We start from the raw sequence: 17,518 nt of genomic DNA, 5'->3' as shown, positions 1-17,518 counted from the left end.
AGAGCAGTTATTAGTGAGCCCACAGGAGCGTTTTGCTGGGCATGCTTCAAGCTACAGTCTATGGCCATTAGTTTTTAATTAACCGTGGGTTATGGGGAATTGCTGAAAAGGCTCCTCAGATATTCTGACCTTGGTTTTCTTCCCATTAAGCCGCCCCTTCCCAAAACAAAATAAGATATTTTCATGGAGGGCTGTTCCCCTCTTATTGAAGAGTGGCATTGAAAGAGCCAAGGTTACCAAAATACTAGCCCCTAGGAGATAGAAGAGCCAAACCCTTGCTAACACCAGCCCCATGTGTGATAAATTGAAAGGAATCCATGGTAATTTTTTTTTTTTTTCAGTTAGAACATCTTTTTCCCAGGTCACTGGGAAGATAGTGAAACCATGTCCATTTCTATTAAGAAAAAATTATTGTTTTAATTTTAGAGTTGGAAAGGTGTGTTACTTTGTACAGCCCCATAAGCAATGAGGTTGCAGTTAAAGCTAGATGTGAAAGCCTCCTGCTGCAGTTATTAGAGGCTTTTCTGTAGGCATTGTGGTCAACCATCAGATTCCATGGGGTATATTCTTCAAGCATCAGCCTTTGCTATGGTTCTGGTAGAGTTCCCTGTAAAAGTTATGAATCTTGAAAATGTTCACATACATCCTTCTGAGGTACACAAACTACATAATGAGTTGTTTGTGTATGTGCTCTTCAGATGAGAGTCTACTGAATGAAGGCTCCTACTTGCTCTAGTTTCAATTCCCTGCAAAAGTTTTGTAAGTGGGGTCTTCTTCTCAATCCCATACTGTGCCACACTGTATGTTCTGCTTACAGTCCAGGGAATCTTATATTTTAGCAGCTCTTGTATGCATCACAGGAGCATAATCTCACGTTGTCTACCATCAATCTTTCGGTGTTGTGCATGCATATGAAGTTGATAGCCAGAATCTCTCCCATGGCCATTTTGAGCCTTTGTCAGAGGTTTGTAGGGGTTTTTGAAACCTTTCTGTTGAAGGGGCTGCACACTCTAAAAGTAGTTTGAAGCGTGTAGAGTTTTTCCACCAAACCTTTTTATCCACTGGGACAAAGAAATTTTAAAGGGCATTTGAAAGTCCCTTTTTATCATTCGGTTGCCTGTGTTTTACTGCATTGCATTTTAAATGACTGGCCAGGGGCCTGGAGTGTCCTTCAGGACACAGCTGGGTCCATGAGGCCAGTGTTTTACTCAGAGAGCCAAGAAGCCCTTCCTCTGCTAACACCCCAAATGAGCTCACATATGCTGGTTCTACTGCTCCTCCAATGTTTTATCCAAAAGGAGGCTCCCAGCGACTGCAGCGCCGCAGGGCTGTGTCAGTGCTAACGTTTCCCCTAAATTGTCCCTCAGGCTGCTGCTTGGCACAGCATCAGCACTGCCAGTACAAGAGAAGCACAGAGCCACAGAAGCCCTCTGCCCCCCTCCACTGGCATTTTAACATCCAGCCTTGCTCGGAGCTTTTGGAGCTTTAGTTTGGATGTAACAAGATTGTATTTTTGACAGCTTAACATTGTGTGATCTACTTATTAAGCGGAACATGCTCTGACAAGGAAGGGTAACCTCTTGCTTGCCATTTCAGAAAGGGAATTGGCAAGAACCATCCTTGCACACTAGGCAGAGTGGTGGCCTGGCTCTGCAAAGGCAACGTCCTGCACAGGAGCAGATTTTAACAAATTGTTTGGGGGAATTATGTCATGCAAAGCACGAGTTGTCAGGAGATGTAAATGTACATCTCTTAAGAAGGACTAAAATGCAAACTGAGGTGTGAACTTGCATGGTCACACATATATTTGTAACCATGCAAAGCACTGAGTTATCTGCAGGACAAGAGACTTAATGTCTGCTTTTTAAGTCCTTGCATGTTTATTAGGTCCAGTCTCTCCATAAATATGGGGGTGTTCTCCTATGCCTATAAAAAAAGATATGAGTCATAATTTTCATAAAGTATGGGATATTTCAAATTTATCAGTTTTTGGGTGTCCCACACAAGACAGCTGGTAGGGCTTGATTTTCACAAAGTGGGTGCTAAAAATGAATCTTTTATGGGTATATTAAAGTTATCCACTCAAAGTAGTTACTTTGCCAGTCTTCTGGCCATGAGGGTATATAATATCCGGTAAAACTAAGTCAATTTTTTCTCACTAATAATTTTTTTTGAGCCAATCACTATATCAATAACAAAACCCCTGTAGATTAATGACAGCTTCATTTAATCAGGTAAAATTACTGAGCAAAGTCCCTACCCTTCTTCTATATACACCCCACACATTTCTTCTTCTGAAAGGAAAGACAGCCTTTCCCTGTAGCACCTTGTTTAAGTAAGCTTCCTCCTCTACTGTTAGTAAGGCTGATGAATACATGTCAGTAACCTTGGTTTATGTGTTTATTTCAACAGACAAATTTTGGTATTGTCGACTTTCACCTAATCACAAGGTCTTGCACTACGGAGACTTGGAAGAAAGTCCACAGGGAGAAGTCCCTCATGATTCCTTGCAAGATAAATGTAAGTCATGCACAAAGATTGTGACACTTCTGTCACTTTTATGCTCGTGCAGATGTCAAATAAAAATACTTGGGCATACTCAGAAGCACTGCCTGTCCATGGAAACAGGCAGTCTAGTGACTGGAGGAGGAGTAAGTGCAGAGGTCTTTTTAGTTATTGTGAGGAGTGGACTTAGAGGTGACAGGTCACTGTGAAGAGCATTGAGAGGACCTCACTGTTTCTGTGCAGCCAACTGGGAGAGGACACGTCTCTGTGTCAGCTCCTACCAGGAGATTTATTGGGATTTTTCACATGGTTGAAAGTAATTTTGGAGCTCTTCAGAACCATCATACTGTAGTGATTTCTCCTTTGTTCTTCGACACGAGTTGTAGGGGTTTAACCTGTAATCCAGGGAAGCTTTTTTATGATAGTGGAAATAATGAGTATAGTTCTGTCACTTGGGAGGTGACTGCAAGAAATCCAGCATTGAATAAGGAATAATTTCTTTTTGTTCTTTTCTGGAAATCCTTGGCATTATTAAATTAGACATGCTTATACAGGCATTTCAGCTGGTAGTTCCACTTCTTTCATGGAATGGCAGAAAGACTAATTTTTCAGAAGTTTGAAATTTTTCCAGCCTGAAAATTGGGGCATGATGTGAAATTTCCTCCCCTAACCTGTCTCCAGGCAGCACCTTTTTAAATGTCCAAGTGTTCCTAGATGCAATCTGAGAGGGAAAGAAGAAAAGCCTGTGTGATGCTGGAGCCCTGACAGTTTGCAGTCACATTCTCTTGTTTTGCTTGCCTTACAGATTGCCTCAAGGATGTTCCACAGTCTTACTGCAGTCTTGGCAGAATGTAGGACAGGGCCTCACATTGCTGCATTGGCACAGAAAGAGACTGATTTTGTGGACAAGGCTTAGACAAATAGCCACAGAATGTTACAGTAGTGTCAGAGTGACAGAAGAATGAAAGTCACACTTGAACTGCAGGCACAGTTACAAGAGCAGCAGTTCCCAGATTTGTTTGCTTGGAGCACTCTTCCATGCACAAACCCCTGACCCTGACTGTGAGCATCAGTGGGCACTTGCATTTTCTGTAGGCTCTTGAACCTACTCAGGAATGTCAAGATCCCATGGGGGCATGGATCCCATGAAGGCTCCTACTTTAGAAACCTCTGGGCCAGACCCATAGCGTTGCTTCAGCATGACTGCTGGCAGAGTAGATACCAATGCAGTTTCAGAAAGAGGTGGTTATTTCATCAGTGTCCAGGTTTTCAGGCTATGAATGAGACAAGATTTACCCTAGTGCTACCCACATTAGATGGAGTTTCATTAAACAAAGCTGAGAATATTGCAAGTCACAAGATTATGAGGTGTCACTATTGTTTGAAACGTATCAGACCAAACTAGCTTGGGCAATTTACAGAACACTTTCATAAATATTCTGGTTTTCTCTGGACAGCCTTATTGATTTTTGAATTCCTAAAGTTTGGATGTGATGATCAACTTGTCAGCATTTGGAGCCAGGTCCACAGATAAAAGAGAATAGGTGGGTAAGAAAAGAAAACCAAGAGAAGCTGCATCAAGCATTTTGTGTACTCCTTGCGAAGCCTGAATAATTAGTCCCTATCCCCAAAAATAAGTGTGTGGGTTTTTAACCTTTTCACTTCTGTGAATGTCACCCCTCTCTTCAGGCTGGCAGAGTTAACAAGCCATGCAGACTCCAGCTGGGACAGAAAACAGCTGCCCTCCTTCTCAGGGCTTTATCCATTGTGAGCACATCATGTCTGTGCTCATAGCCTCCAGCATCTTGTAGTCAACTTCTGATAACTCCTGAAGTCTTTGATTCTATTTTTCTAAAGTAAAGCATAAGCCAAATTCCAGATAAATAAAGATTAGGATGTCACATCAGTCTGTGATCTCCCATAGTAACTGTATTCCAGATCACACAGATCAAGTGTATGAAACCTGGAGAAAAGCTTTCCTGTTTGAGAGGTCTGACCTCAGAAAACCTTACCTTATGCAAACAGAGAAACCCTTTTCCTGGGCCTCTTCAAAAAATGGCAGGAACTTTTTTTTTCTTAAGAAGATCTTTCTACCATAGTTGCAGTCAAATATCACCTTATTTTCCCAGTTTATCCTAGCTCACTCTCTCCTCTCAAAAACAGTATCTCTTCTTCTCCAAAACGGGACTGTCAGGGGCACAAAAAGTCAGCAGACTCACAGCATAAAATTCTGAGACTAAAGGCAGAAGTTGAGTAGTGAAGAGTCAAATAATTTTCTTTCTTTTCAGTCTTCCATGCAAAGCAAGTGCTTTAAGAATGTCTTTTACATCCTATGCCATTCATTTGGCATAGTGCTGAGGTAGCTGAGGTAATCTGTCATGAAATATATGGTGCTGCTGGGCCCAGTAGAAGAGTAAATGCATTTCTCCTCTTCACTATTTCCATTAGAGTTTCTAAAGAACTGGGCAGTAACAGGTTTTCATATTACTATCCTGTTCTATATATAAGATACTTTTCTGCAGGCACAAGGATAATGGATTATTTATAGATCGTAGAAACTGTCACTCAGGGACCATATTGCATTGTAGAGCATATAGATTCTCCATAATGTAATTACCTTTGGAAAATTGACTTCCGCTTGAAACTCAGAAAAATTTATCTTTATGCTTTAGTGACCTCACTCTGTGACTCTGAGTGGCAGCGGATTCCAATATTTTTTCTTACCTTTCTTTCCCCCCCAGTCATTTCTGATCACTTCACATTTTAAAGCAATTGGAATGGCTCATTATAAGCCTTAGTATTCCTTATTCCTGCTAGTGCCAGAAAGCAACTAAACTGCTGATGGGAGTGAAATAGAAAACTATTTCAAAAAATTCCTACAGGCTTTTAAAAGAAGGAAAACAGCACTGAGTGAAGGGTCCAACTTGCCCAGCATCCTCTCTCCAGCATACTTTACCTGGATGCCTAGAAAAGAGCAACAAAGAGCAGGCACATTACATTAACAAGGAAGAAAATGATATGGTTTTGAGGTCCATGAGTACACATACTGTCCAGGCACAAGTATGCATTTATATGAAACACTCTTACCCAAGGTAGTCTAAATAGGCAAGAAAAAGCATTTTCAGACTTTTATCCAGATGCCTGAAATTTTGTCAAGACTCACTGATTCCTGTGTTAGTTGTTTTCTTCCAGTTTTCTTTCTTACAAAAGACTGGAAATGGCAAAGGACATGGCAATTTTAACACATTAGTCTTGCTTCTTTTTAGACTCTGTAGCTTTTAGATACCTTGCTTCTAACTAATTTTCTGGGGTTTGATTTTCTTTCTTTTTAATGCAGTGCCAGTGGCAGATATAAAAGCTGTTGTGACTGGGAAAGACTGCCCACATATGAAGGAGAAAGGAGCTCTTAAACAAAACAAGGTATGGTTCTCAAAATGTTATGAACACATACTGTGCAGAATGCAAAGCTTGTCAACTTGACCTTCCCTGAAGTAACAGAGGTATTTTTCTTTCCAGCCTGCAACATTTCCATGTATGTATACCCTTTGTTTCAGACCATTTGAGTAAAGTTATTGGGACAGCTTAGCCTTCTGTACTCATATTTCATGGCAGATGTGCATTGAGATAAGCCCAGGGCACAACTGGAATTGTCTTTAGTAGTGATGTTTTCTATCTCTAAAGCAAAGCAGCAATGGCTGTTGGTGCCTACTCCTATATTGTGTCTGATAAATAACTAGTTTGCTCCAGCTGTGTTCTCTGATGAACCCACATTCAGTGAACACATGCCAAAATTGCAATTAATGTCCAGCTGATAATACCTGCAGGTCCAATCAGGTAGAAAAAACAGGGCCAACAAAAGGCTGTAAGGTAAATCCTGGGAAATTAAGGAGGTGTATAAGGATGTGCTTAGCAGTTCATTTGGGAAAAAAATGTGTAGGAGACAATATTCAGCTTAAATTAGATTTATACTACCTTTCAGAGTTTCAGAGCAAGAACTGTAAGCTGACAGTAGTACTAAAATTGTGCAGAGCCAGAATCTTGCAGAGTTTTTGTTAGTCAGAATTGTCACTGCATCAAGAAGAAATGGAGTTACTAGCAATGTCTGGCATCGTTACTGGTGAATATAATATTCTATGAGGTATGTTCATAAATTTTCTATCAGGTTGTCTCTCTCACCTGTTAGAATCAATGAGACTCTAATGGTGTTCAGTCTCACCTAGAACAGCGCCCTGAGAGGTCTGGAAGCCAGATCACAGGTTTTGAATCAGAATTTCTAATTACCTGAAACTGAGAAATTTTTGGGTCAGACCAGGAGATTTTGATGGACAAAATAGTAAAGTTAAGAGTTCCTGCTTCAACACTTTAGATAAAATTGAAAAAGCAGTTCTGAAGGGAGCCACAAAAATTGAGAAGGCCCTGTCAAAGCTACATCACATAATTAGTTCCACCTTCACAGCTGTAACTTCTCTTTCCTTAACTGTGCATTTGTTTTCTTACAGAGAGGTTGCTCTCCTTTCAACATTGGCTTCATATGGTAGGAAATGAAAAAGTCTAGTCAGGAAAAAAAATCCCAGGAGTATTTTTCCTTGTTGATTTTCTGAATCAGGGCACAAACACACACACACATGAGTACAATAGATTGCGTATAACTCCTACCTCATGTTACAGCTGAACCATCAACACATTTGGCTGGGACATTTATATGATGCATATAAAATATTTTTAGTTCTTCCTTGCCTTAGCACTCATATGTCCACACAAAAGGGAAAGATGGAAAGCAGTGGGTGGCAGTGATGGAAATGTGTCATCGTTATGGCGCAGTAATGTCTAGATAGTATTTAATGCTAAATAGGAATGCTGCAGATCAGTTTGTCCTCAGCTCTCAGCATTGCCCCATTCCCTTAGCTAAAATTGCTTTCGACTGGTATAAAATTTCTGGCTGAGAATGTAAAGATCTGGAATTCATAGGTAGCATGGCTGCATCCTTGGCTGGAGACATTCTCTTTGTGACCCAGACAATGGCAATTTTGATGGTTTTACTGTTTCTGATGTGGTGCAGGGGTTTTGCTTTGGTGGGTTTGGGGTTTTTTTATTTCCTCAATTCCTTGTTTCTTCACCTGAGAAGCACAGAATTTTTGAATTAATCTGTCATCCCAATCAAGCTGTCAGGCACAATATTGCAACTATTTAACTGACATAGGAATAACATTTTGTTTGCAGCACATCAAGTTATATATGGGTTAGGCAATTAAAATTTATAAAAAGGCAGACAGAATTTAGTGTATGAAATCTTTCACTTTCTGAAATTTCACAGTCAGTGATATATTTTTAAGAGGCCTTTTCATTCTGAGCTTTCCTTGTATGTATATAACGTCCACCTCAATTTTATTCATTGGCAGAAAGGAAAATTGAATGGCAGAATGCCATGCCATGAGAGTAGCTGGAATTGGCAAAATGTCCATAACAAAGGCTTCAGCATCTCTTCATTTGCCAGCACATGGCTATTGTTCTTTCAGCAGGACAATTTAGAAAGAAATAAAAGTTAAACTGAATTGCAATTTGCATGCATATGAAGCCGGAAAGATGTGACAGGACCAGATCTGAATCCATTGTTGTTTGTCTTGCTTGTGTTTTTGAATTAGGTTTAATTTTTAAATACTTATTTCTGACTCCCAAGTAGTACCAATGATTTTCAAGGAAATGAAATATGTCAGATTTTGCAGCCTTCAAAATAAAGTATGACAGAAGAATTAGAAAAAAAAAGCATGGCCAGATCTCCTTCTCCTTTCTCCTTCTCCTCCTCCTCCTCCTCCTCCTCCTCCTCCTCCTCTCAGTTCAACCGAGTTTCCCACTCCTGCCTGTCTAGAGAGTTCTTTGGGACAGATCTTCTGACTCTGGCAAGCAAACTCATCATGGCCAGGCCTCAACCTTCAGTAAAGACATGGGTGTTTTGAGCATGTTGAAGACAGAGAAAGCAGAAAGTAGTGAGGGCATTCCAGCTGCATGGGATCACTTCACCATAAGCACCCAAAATGCCTGTTCATGAAAAATAGCTTGCTTCTGGCCTCTGTTGGGGACCAGTGGAGACTGGGGGAAAGGAAACCTCTGGGCATGGGAAAACAACCTTCCCTTCATACCGCCTATGACAGCTTCCCCAACAAAGCTGAATCCAAGGAGTGGGAAGTATTGGCCTGCCACTGCAGTCTCTTGTTCTCTGTTTTCAGCTCAGCTGAGAAGAGAGACGCACTGTGGGGCCCAACTGTGCTACCTTTGAGAAGTGTCTGGGGAAGGGCAGAGTGACATGTGGAAGGAGCTAGGAGTGCCAAGGGCGTGAGTTCAGCAACTTGAGGTGCAGGAGGAGGAAAGCAAAACAAAGAAGGAAGGAATAGGTTGGAGGGAATGTGAGATAAAAAGGACCAGAGGGATAGAGAAACAAGTGGAAAAGGCTTGAGTGAAAAATTACTGTGAGAAAGGTTAAGAAGTAGAACAGAGAAAAGAAGAGAAAACTACAGATGGCTGATAAAGATTACCCTGTTCTCATTTAAGAATTGCCAGCTCCTCCTTGTCATTGATGGAACTATAACAAAACAAGGTGGGGGTCCCTGACAACTCAGCCAGCTCAACTACTGAGACCACTGTCAGTGTGGAGGGCCAGTTGGCAACTCCAGCTCCTTTGGCTTCCATTTTCCTTGACAGTTTGCTCTGCATAAAGCAACAGAGATGCTGGCACCTGGAAGTTGTAATTCCCAAGCCTTTAGAGTCCAGGGCAGCCAGCAAAGAAGCTGGGCTGTATCCAGGGCTGCCAAAATAACATTTTTCCCCAGAAAGAGAAGCTTGGTGCCCTTAATGTAGTCCTTTCTCATTCTCTGCCTGACTGGAAATGACTAAACCCTTGACATCCTGACACATTCTTCTTCCAAGCTGAGATATTTTTTTCCTCCTTTTTCTCTCTTTGAGGTGAAGAAGAAAGTATATTCATTGGGAGTTTCCCAAAGGAAAAATTAGAGGGGTCAGGCCTGTGGGATTGTTGACCTTCATTAAATTCAGGAACATCACAGTATAGCAGTACAAGCCCCTTTTTCGGAGCTACAACCTCAGTGGCATTACTTGGCATATTCTGTCAGTAATTTATAAGACTGCGGGAGGAGATAATGCCAGGTGCATGTGGGCAGAAGTAGATTTGGTTCTGTAATGAAGGACATCACTCTTAATGAGGTGTGGCTGTACAACACAGAAGGGCCATGTGAGCCTGAGCCATTGGTTTGCTGAGTGCACCAGCACTGTTTGCACTTGCAGCCTCCATGGAGATTTAACACAAGGAGGATTTTACATAGCTTTGTCTCCTGTAGCCTTGGCAATACATCAAACCTAGTAACTAAACTCAAACCTAGTAACTCAACTCAAGGAAAACAGGAACATTTCCCATGAGAAGCCTGATCTCTTATTATCCAAGATTATCCCTAAGGATTGCAAGTTTTATGGTTCAGACTCTGCTCTTAATCATACAACATCAAAACCAAAAAAGCCCTTACAGAAATCCAAATATCTATGTCTGTCTCAGACCAGGGGCTCAGGGGTAGCAATCTAGAACAATGTTTATGCTGCAGTCCCCACAGTTAATTCTTCCATTTTAAAACTCAGTGTTGCAAATTTAGGAAGTTGTTCTCCTTTCACCGCTGGCAGTGCAGGGACTGTTGTCAGCTGAGAGTCAGCAGAAGGCATCAGTGTGACAGGGCTGAGGAAGCCAAGAAGCTAAAAGGACAGGACATGTGATACAGATCATAGTTACAAGGCAGCACTCTGCTATATAGCTGGGTCTCTTTTCCACAGTTAATAGATCCATACTGCTGAGCTACAAGGATTGTGAGATCCTTGGAATGGCACACGTAGCGATGCAGGCAGAAACCATACTATGGCAACAGATAGGACAACATCTCGGCATGCTCACTGCTGGCCACTGAAAGATCAGTGTTTATTCAGATTGCCTGAGTTTCCCCATGGGAATTTAACTCCAAGTGACTTTTAGGGAAGGTCAGCACTTTATGAATTCTCCTTGGTATCTTTTACAATTCCAGCTTCAGTGCTTAGGGGACAAAAAGATTATTGCTTTTTCCTTTCCTGAAATTCCTTTGGGTCTTTAGGTAACTGGCATAGTTTGGCTTGACTGAGGCTGGCGATTCTGGTTCAGATGGAAACAAAATTACAGAAATCTCCTGAGAGTGAATAATTTAATATATTTCCAGCAGTGAAAAGAACATAAGTATATACCAGGATATTCATTGTCCTGACAAGATTTTTAACACAAGGAGTCAAACCTTGCAGAACTTTGTGAGTTTAATCTATACAAAGTGAAGAAAACTGCGAGCCTTCATGAAGAGTTTCTTGCAAGTGTACTATTATTCATTATATTGATTTTAGTCCTCACCATTGCCTAGCTCAAATTTAAACTCAAGTGCTAAAGGAATTCACAACCCAGTGGGCCAGAGTAAGCACTGAGGTGAGTGAGTTTGTTTTGACTGAAGCAACCATGGTGATATTCTTGCTGTGCCTGTCTCTTGCAGTGGTCTGGTACTGCTGCAGCTTTGGTCAGACAGGAGACTACTATAAGCTATTTTTCAACTTGTTTTGGGGAATAATGGATAGGAAAGAAAGACAGACCTGAATGTGCAGATGCCTCTCTCATGCAGCATTAATATGTGTTTCTTTGTATTGTTCCAGGAGGTGCTAGAGCTTGCTTTCTCTATACTGTATGACTCAAGTGGCCAGTTGAATTTCATTGCTCCAGACAAGCATGAGGTAAGTCATGTTCAAGAAATTTATTTGAAGTTTTCCTAGTTGCTTTAAGGTACCAGATGGCTTTGTAAGAACATAAGAATGGCCATCTTGGCCCAGGGTATAGGTCTGTCTAAATCAGTGTCATGTCTCAAAACAAGCTGACAAATTCAAGGGATTAGTACAGGAACAAGACTTTCTGTAATTTTCTTGCATATCTGAGCCACAGAAGAAACATGTTTTGTATTCCTACATCACAGAGCACTTGAAGCTCAAAATTACAGACCAGTATTTCTAAGTCCTCCCGACATACGAGCCATAAGAAAAAGAAATAAGAGAGCTTGGGCAGACCTTGAAGTTTTACAGACCTTGCTCACCACTTTCTGATTTCTTGTGGTGTTCCTGATTTCTGGTGTACTTCAGACACCAGAGAATTTTGCTGTGTGAACTTTCAACACTGAGAATTTGTACAGCCAAGTTTTCAAACAATCACTGACAGCCTCAGTTCATTTTGACAATGATAACATAGTCAGGGCTGGTTATACCATAATTGGCTCTCAGTTTCAGCCAAACACTTGTGCTCTCCAGAATGGCATATCCTCTTTTTCTTATTTTCACATTGCTTAAGACCATTCATGACAGGTGATCATAGAACGCCCCCTGTATTCACTCCATCTCCACATGAGAGTGTTTTGCAGTGGCTTTCACTTGTACAAAGTCCTCATACCAATACCAATGATGACTGATAGCCCCTTCCCTGCTCCCTTCTCTTAGTAAAAGCCACAACGAAATAGAAGACATCATCACCTTCTGGAATGTGATGGGATTAATTTACCTTAATTGTGTTGAATCATTGGATGTGTTTCTCTCAAAGAAATTTCAAGTAAAGGCTTAGCAGAATGCACTACATTAAAAAAAAGAAATCCTTCTTGTTTCTAAAGCAAAAGTCTTGCATTCCATTTGCATGCTTATTTTTAGATATTATGTTTGGTCTCAGTTCAGGACCCTGTGCTAAGATGATGAAGACGATTGCTTTAAATTGAATTATACTGTAGTGTTTAAAAAGTGCGTGAAATTGCTTTACAAGTGAAGTGCATTAGCTATGCAATTTCAACATTTGTTGTTCTGGACTAAAACCTTCAACTAAATGTTAATTTTAGGAGAGGAGATAAAGTTATGCCCATTTGGGTCTTTCTGTGGATTAATATTTGAGTGTCATTTTCAAGAATGTTCATTCCAAAGAAGTATTTGCTGGTCAGTTTCATGTAAGAGAAAAGACCAGCAGTATCCCAGGAAAAATGTGCCACTAGAGCTGTAGCTCTAAGCAACACATGGTTGTCATCATCCTCTGAACTGAACATAGGTTCGAGAATTTCTGAAATAAATTCTCCAGAAACTGAATTCTAGACTGTTTCAGCTCAGAAGCGCAAATGGTCATGAAAACCAATGATTTTTTCAGCCACTCTATCTCAAATACAGCCTATAGCTAAAAGTGGATTTTAATGGTCCAAATGTTCAAAAGCTGCTGCTGCATCCCACTGTCAGGCACTAGCAGTGAGATGCACAAACCCAATTGCTCATGATTGCGTTAACACACCTTTATCTTCATATCTCTTTTTGGTAATGTGCAGTTTTTTCAAACAAAATTAATATGTTCAAAAAAAAAAAAAATGGCCAAAGGCAACAGTCTCTGCTGTCGCTTGACAGTTCCCAAATGAAAGTTTTTAAAAGGACATCTCACATCCTCTGTATTTTTCCATGGCCTGCAGAATAGTGAGTTGTGATCAAAATGAAAAGTACAAGTGTTCAGAGGAAGCACCCACAAGGAAAGTGAAGTAGCATATTGTGAAGCCTGTGACTCTTCATCAAAGTAGTTGGGGTGCCTTTTGATAGAAGTGCTAGCTTAGCAGCATTGTCAGTTTGGGAGATCTGGTGGTGACATCTTAAGATTCTGAAAGCTTTGTGTGAAGCACCAGGAATTATGTTGGTACATGACAATTTCTGGTCAGACTTGCAGGGCTTTTTTTAAATACTTGTGCAGCCCTCGTGATTGTAGAGTGAGGCTGAAATGTGGGAGTTGAATGTGTCCTAAAATGAAAAATTGAACAAGGCTCTTAGGATAATTTTGGCTGCAAGGAATCCTGAAGGTGTCCTGAGTCTGACCTCCTGCTGAAAGCAGGTCAGCAATGAGCTCAGACCAGGTTGCTCAGGGCTGCATCCAGATGGATGAAGCCTGTGCAACCTTTCTAGTTCTTGTTTCCCAAAGTAATTCTTTGATAAAATCTCATTACTGAACCTGTATCACTGAGATTTGGACCTCATTCTAGCACTTAAGTTTGTGAATTCCCTTAGCCATCTGTTGGAGCTTACTGCTAGCCAGAGGATTCAGTACTATGAGATCACTCCGTTGTATTTGTTTTTCATTTAAATACTAATAACTGGTTTCAACTACACAGCAAAAAAGGTGGATTAATCTTATCCATGATTTTTGACAGAGAAACTGATGAGGGAGGCCATAATTAGGTTTCATTGGAGTTTTATGAAAATGAATCTCGTAAATTAATTTTTCAGTGGCTCTTATTCTCTTTTGCATATTAAAAAGAAAAAAGCTTCTGAATGAATGCCTCTGTTTTTCCACCATCTCATTAGGATGTCTCTCTGCTCAACATGTGCAGGAGTTTAATTAGGTGCATTTGCCAATATGGAGATTAGAGAGGAAGCCCCTTTTCCAGGCCATTGCACTCATCAGAATTGTGGCCAGAATTTGGTTTCTTTGGGCCCTGAATGAGTTATATCTGGAAGAGGAGAGAACTGCAGTTCTGCTTTCTGGCTCTCCGGGATTCCTCCCCAGAGGAAGAGCTGGCCCCACTCACTGCACAGGTGATGGACTATTTACGTCAGGGTCTGCATCTGTTGAGAAGTTTCTCTGCTCTCCCGTTACCTGAGCAGAGTGTTTTGCTTTTCTGTTCCCTTCTTCATAATGAATTCAGGGAAAACTCTCCTAGAGAAAGATTTCAAGTAAATCATAGAAGATTATGTAGTCAGTTCAAATAGAATTATTTTTCTAGAATAGCTTCTTTCTTTTCCTGATATTCTGCATTCACTCCAAAAAAATTGCATGCTTTAAAAGTCTTTAGTGGCACACTTTGACAGCCTAGAATAGGCAGGCTAAGTTTTTTATTTAGTACTTGTCAGCAGGACAACCTGAACTCTAGAGTCTCTTCTATATAGCTGATCTCATATTAAAGCTGTGGCTTCACTTGCCCACACCCTGGGTGAAAAAAGCTCCCTGTGCTACTGTTTTGTTACTGGCTTAAGTGGGTTGGATTTCACTTCGGATGCTGAAGTGTGCTAACCCATCCTATTTCTGAAAGATGCCCTTTTTCTGCATGAAGAGGGGGGCTTCTCTCTCTTCCTTAAAAATAATCCTCATTTCTGCTGTGGGATGAAGTCAGCCATGGCTATCTTTAAACTCGGCGGCATCATGTAGCAAATGGTCAGCTAAATTTAAAAAATTTTTTTGGCATGAAATCCAGCAGAAGTATTTGTAAGATAAAAATGCAGTTACGGTTAATTTAATTTTTCTCCTGCAAACTAGGACACAAATTCATGATTGAAATCTTTATTTTTAGATGACAGCATTTGAGTACTTCTGTTCATAGTTGAATAAATGTCTTGTAGTAATAAATGAAAGTGACTTATTCAATAGAAGTTGGCTCTAGATTACCAATCTCCCTTGAATTTGTTGCTGATTTTAAATGGTTATTCAGCCCACGATTATCACAAGCTGTCAGCTGTTGGAAAAGATGGCATCTCCTGTAAGGAAAAAACTAACAGTAAGGAAAAGGTTTTAGAGGCCAGTTCAGCATTTGCAGCATTTAGTATTATACCAAAGCAGCTTTGCATTTAATTTTCATGAAGGACATAGTATAAACTGAACTGTAGTTTTCACAATATGTTATTTTGTGTAAAATAGTGGTAAAGTAGGCATAGTTATGTGAGACTATCAATTGTAACAGCTTCATGTATAGAAAAACAAACAATGATAAAAGCAGATAGTGCAGGATTTTTATACTAAGAGTCAAGAAGGATTTGAGGGTGGGATTTAGTTCACCGAACTTAACTGTCTTGGAATTAAAAGTTTAGTTAGTGTAAGATAATCAGGCTTTTTTTAATAGGTACAGGGGGAGGAGAATGTGATGAGTGAAGATTTCTCCAGAGGTTCATTGTCCTAAGTTATTGTTTCCTTCTCCAATAATTGCAGAAGAACATTCACCAGGAAGTTTGGAGGAGATGCCAAATTTTCAAACAACACTGTCATTTCGTCCCATTTTCTGGAATCTTTTTTCCATTTTCTGAGCAGCTCGGTGAAAGCCTTCTTCAAAATCTGAGCTGATAAAATGCATCAACCTTTTAGGTCTCTTTGTAAGTCCCCATGGGAGCAGTAACTCTAGAGAACCAGACCAGACAAGGAGTTTGTGTATGAAAAGTCTATTAATGAGAGTTTTTATTCTTTTCCTGTGCAGTATTGTGTATGGACCGATGGTTTGAACGCCCTCCTTGGGAAGGATATGTTGAGTGACCTAACACGGAACGACCTGGACACGCTGCTTAGCATGGAGATAAAGCTACGCCTCCTTGACTTGGAAAATATACAAATCCCAGATGCTCCCCCACCTATCCCAAAGGAGCCCAGCAACTACGACTTTGTTTATGACTGTAACTGAGGCAGTCACTGAAACTTGTTTTGAAACTGGAAATACATAATAACTGGAGAGATATTAAAAAAAAAAAAAAAAAAAAAGAAGAGTGTGAGGAAAAAAAGAAACCCACTTTTGCACCTTGTATTTCGGCTTTGGGGAGAGATGTAGAAACACTTGCATTCCTCCCTGTTCCCTGCATCCCTTCCTTCCCCATTCCCATCTTCCCCATTGCTCATCCAAATCCACATTGCTTTAATTAACTTGTAATTGCAGGCCATTGGCCTTGCTTAAGGCAAAGACTGCCACTAAGAAGCAAACCTCCTGAGAACTTTTTTTACATTTTTAATACTGGAATAGACATTCTTAACTAAAGGACGTTGTTATCAAACTGCATGCCTGTGAAACCCACTTGGCAGGGCAGAGGCTTTAACTGGAAGGAGGAGGGAGGTAGGGAGCAAAAGCAGCTACTGTAAGCAGAAGATTTCCCCAGACACTCACAAGAGTCTGCTCACCACTGAATCCAATGTGATGATGAAATTGGGTAACTGCTTCCCAGTGCTTGCACCATCCGTCACTGTCATCATTCTCTCCACCATCATCTCAGCTCTTGCCTCCAGCCTTCACCCAACCAATCGGCTCCCAGGATGGAAAGTCTGCAGGGTTTTGCTGTACCATACGCTGCAATGCTGCAACAGCTTTTAACTTCTTTTCCTCCCAGCTCTTACAATAGCCCCACACTAGCAGATCACTCGCACAAACTGTGTATGAAGCCACTAGTGTGTCCCATTCCTGTAGCGTTCCCTAAGCCTCAGTTGCCTCTAAAATTGGCTTGTTGCTATTTGAAGTGATTTTTATTTCCTTGGTCCAAAGTTCAACAGTAATTTTCACAAATTAATTACAACTGCCAGACATCCAGGTTTACATCGTTGTCATTGCTACAGTGTTAGAAATTTGCAAGGGATTTTTTTTTGTACGGGTTCTAATTTTTTATTTTATTTTGCCAAACAAATATATTTAATGAAAACTAATTTCATTGTGAGTACTTTTGGGGAACAATATTTTTACTTAATTTCCATTTGGAACATTTGCCCTGAAGGGAAAAAAAACACCGTTCCCTTCAACTTCACTGTTGAATAAAAATCTCAGTTGTGATGATTCTTGGGACTATGTTTTTCTTCTGAAATTGTCTTTTATTCCTTATGGTTCCTAGAAATTCTGAACCGTTTAGTAAAAGGAGGAGTGGGAAGACTTTTCTTATCTGCATCTGATTTAACTTACTTGTTTGTTAGTGGTGACAAGGATGAAATGCATCCAGAGATCTCCATTGCCATGGTTACATGAGCTTTCCTGTGAGAAGGGCCCTTGTGAAATCCAAAATCCAAGCATACTGATGTGCTCACGATCAGTTCAAGGCTGCTGCCTTTCCTGTGTTTTGCTGGGGCAGCTGTTTTCCTGTATCTCCATTTTCTCCATTGAGAGTGTTTATGGCTGCAGCAAATTGGTATTAGGAAGGTTTGAGCTTTGCAGGATGGATTCCC

At 40.6% G+C, this 17,518-nt stretch overlaps 1 protein-coding gene across 7 annotated transcripts in view; it reads left to right on the top strand.

Annotated features, from left to right (window-relative positions):
* ELMO1 (engulfment and cell motility 1) overlaps window positions 1-17,135 on the top strand; it is a 303,565-nt gene extending 286,430 nt beyond the window's left edge. For all 7 annotated transcript variants that reach the window (XM_059848786.1, XM_059848795.1, XM_059848803.1 and 4 more), the window contains 4 exons: window positions 2,413-2,520; window positions 5,843-5,925; window positions 11,224-11,301; window positions 15,804-17,135. In XM_059848786.1, the coding sequence (XP_059704769.1) occupies window positions 2,413-2,520; window positions 5,843-5,925; window positions 11,224-11,301; window positions 15,804-16,004 (470 nt within the window). In that variant the 3' untranslated portion in view covers window positions 16,005-17,135. The remainder of the gene's footprint in view (window positions 1-2,412; window positions 2,521-5,842; window positions 5,926-11,223; window positions 11,302-15,803) is intronic.
* The last annotated feature ends 383 nt before the right edge of the window (window positions 17,136-17,518 follow it).

The sequence above is a fragment of the Haemorhous mexicanus genome, chromosome 1 (genome assembly GCF_027477595.1).
Source record: "Haemorhous mexicanus isolate bHaeMex1 chromosome 1, bHaeMex1.pri, whole genome shotgun sequence".
NCBI lineage: Eukaryota > Metazoa > Chordata > Aves > Passeriformes > Fringillidae > Haemorhous > Haemorhous mexicanus.
The sequence above is the reverse complement of the archived record's forward strand: the minus strand, read 5'-3'. Positions and strand labels throughout refer to the sequence as shown.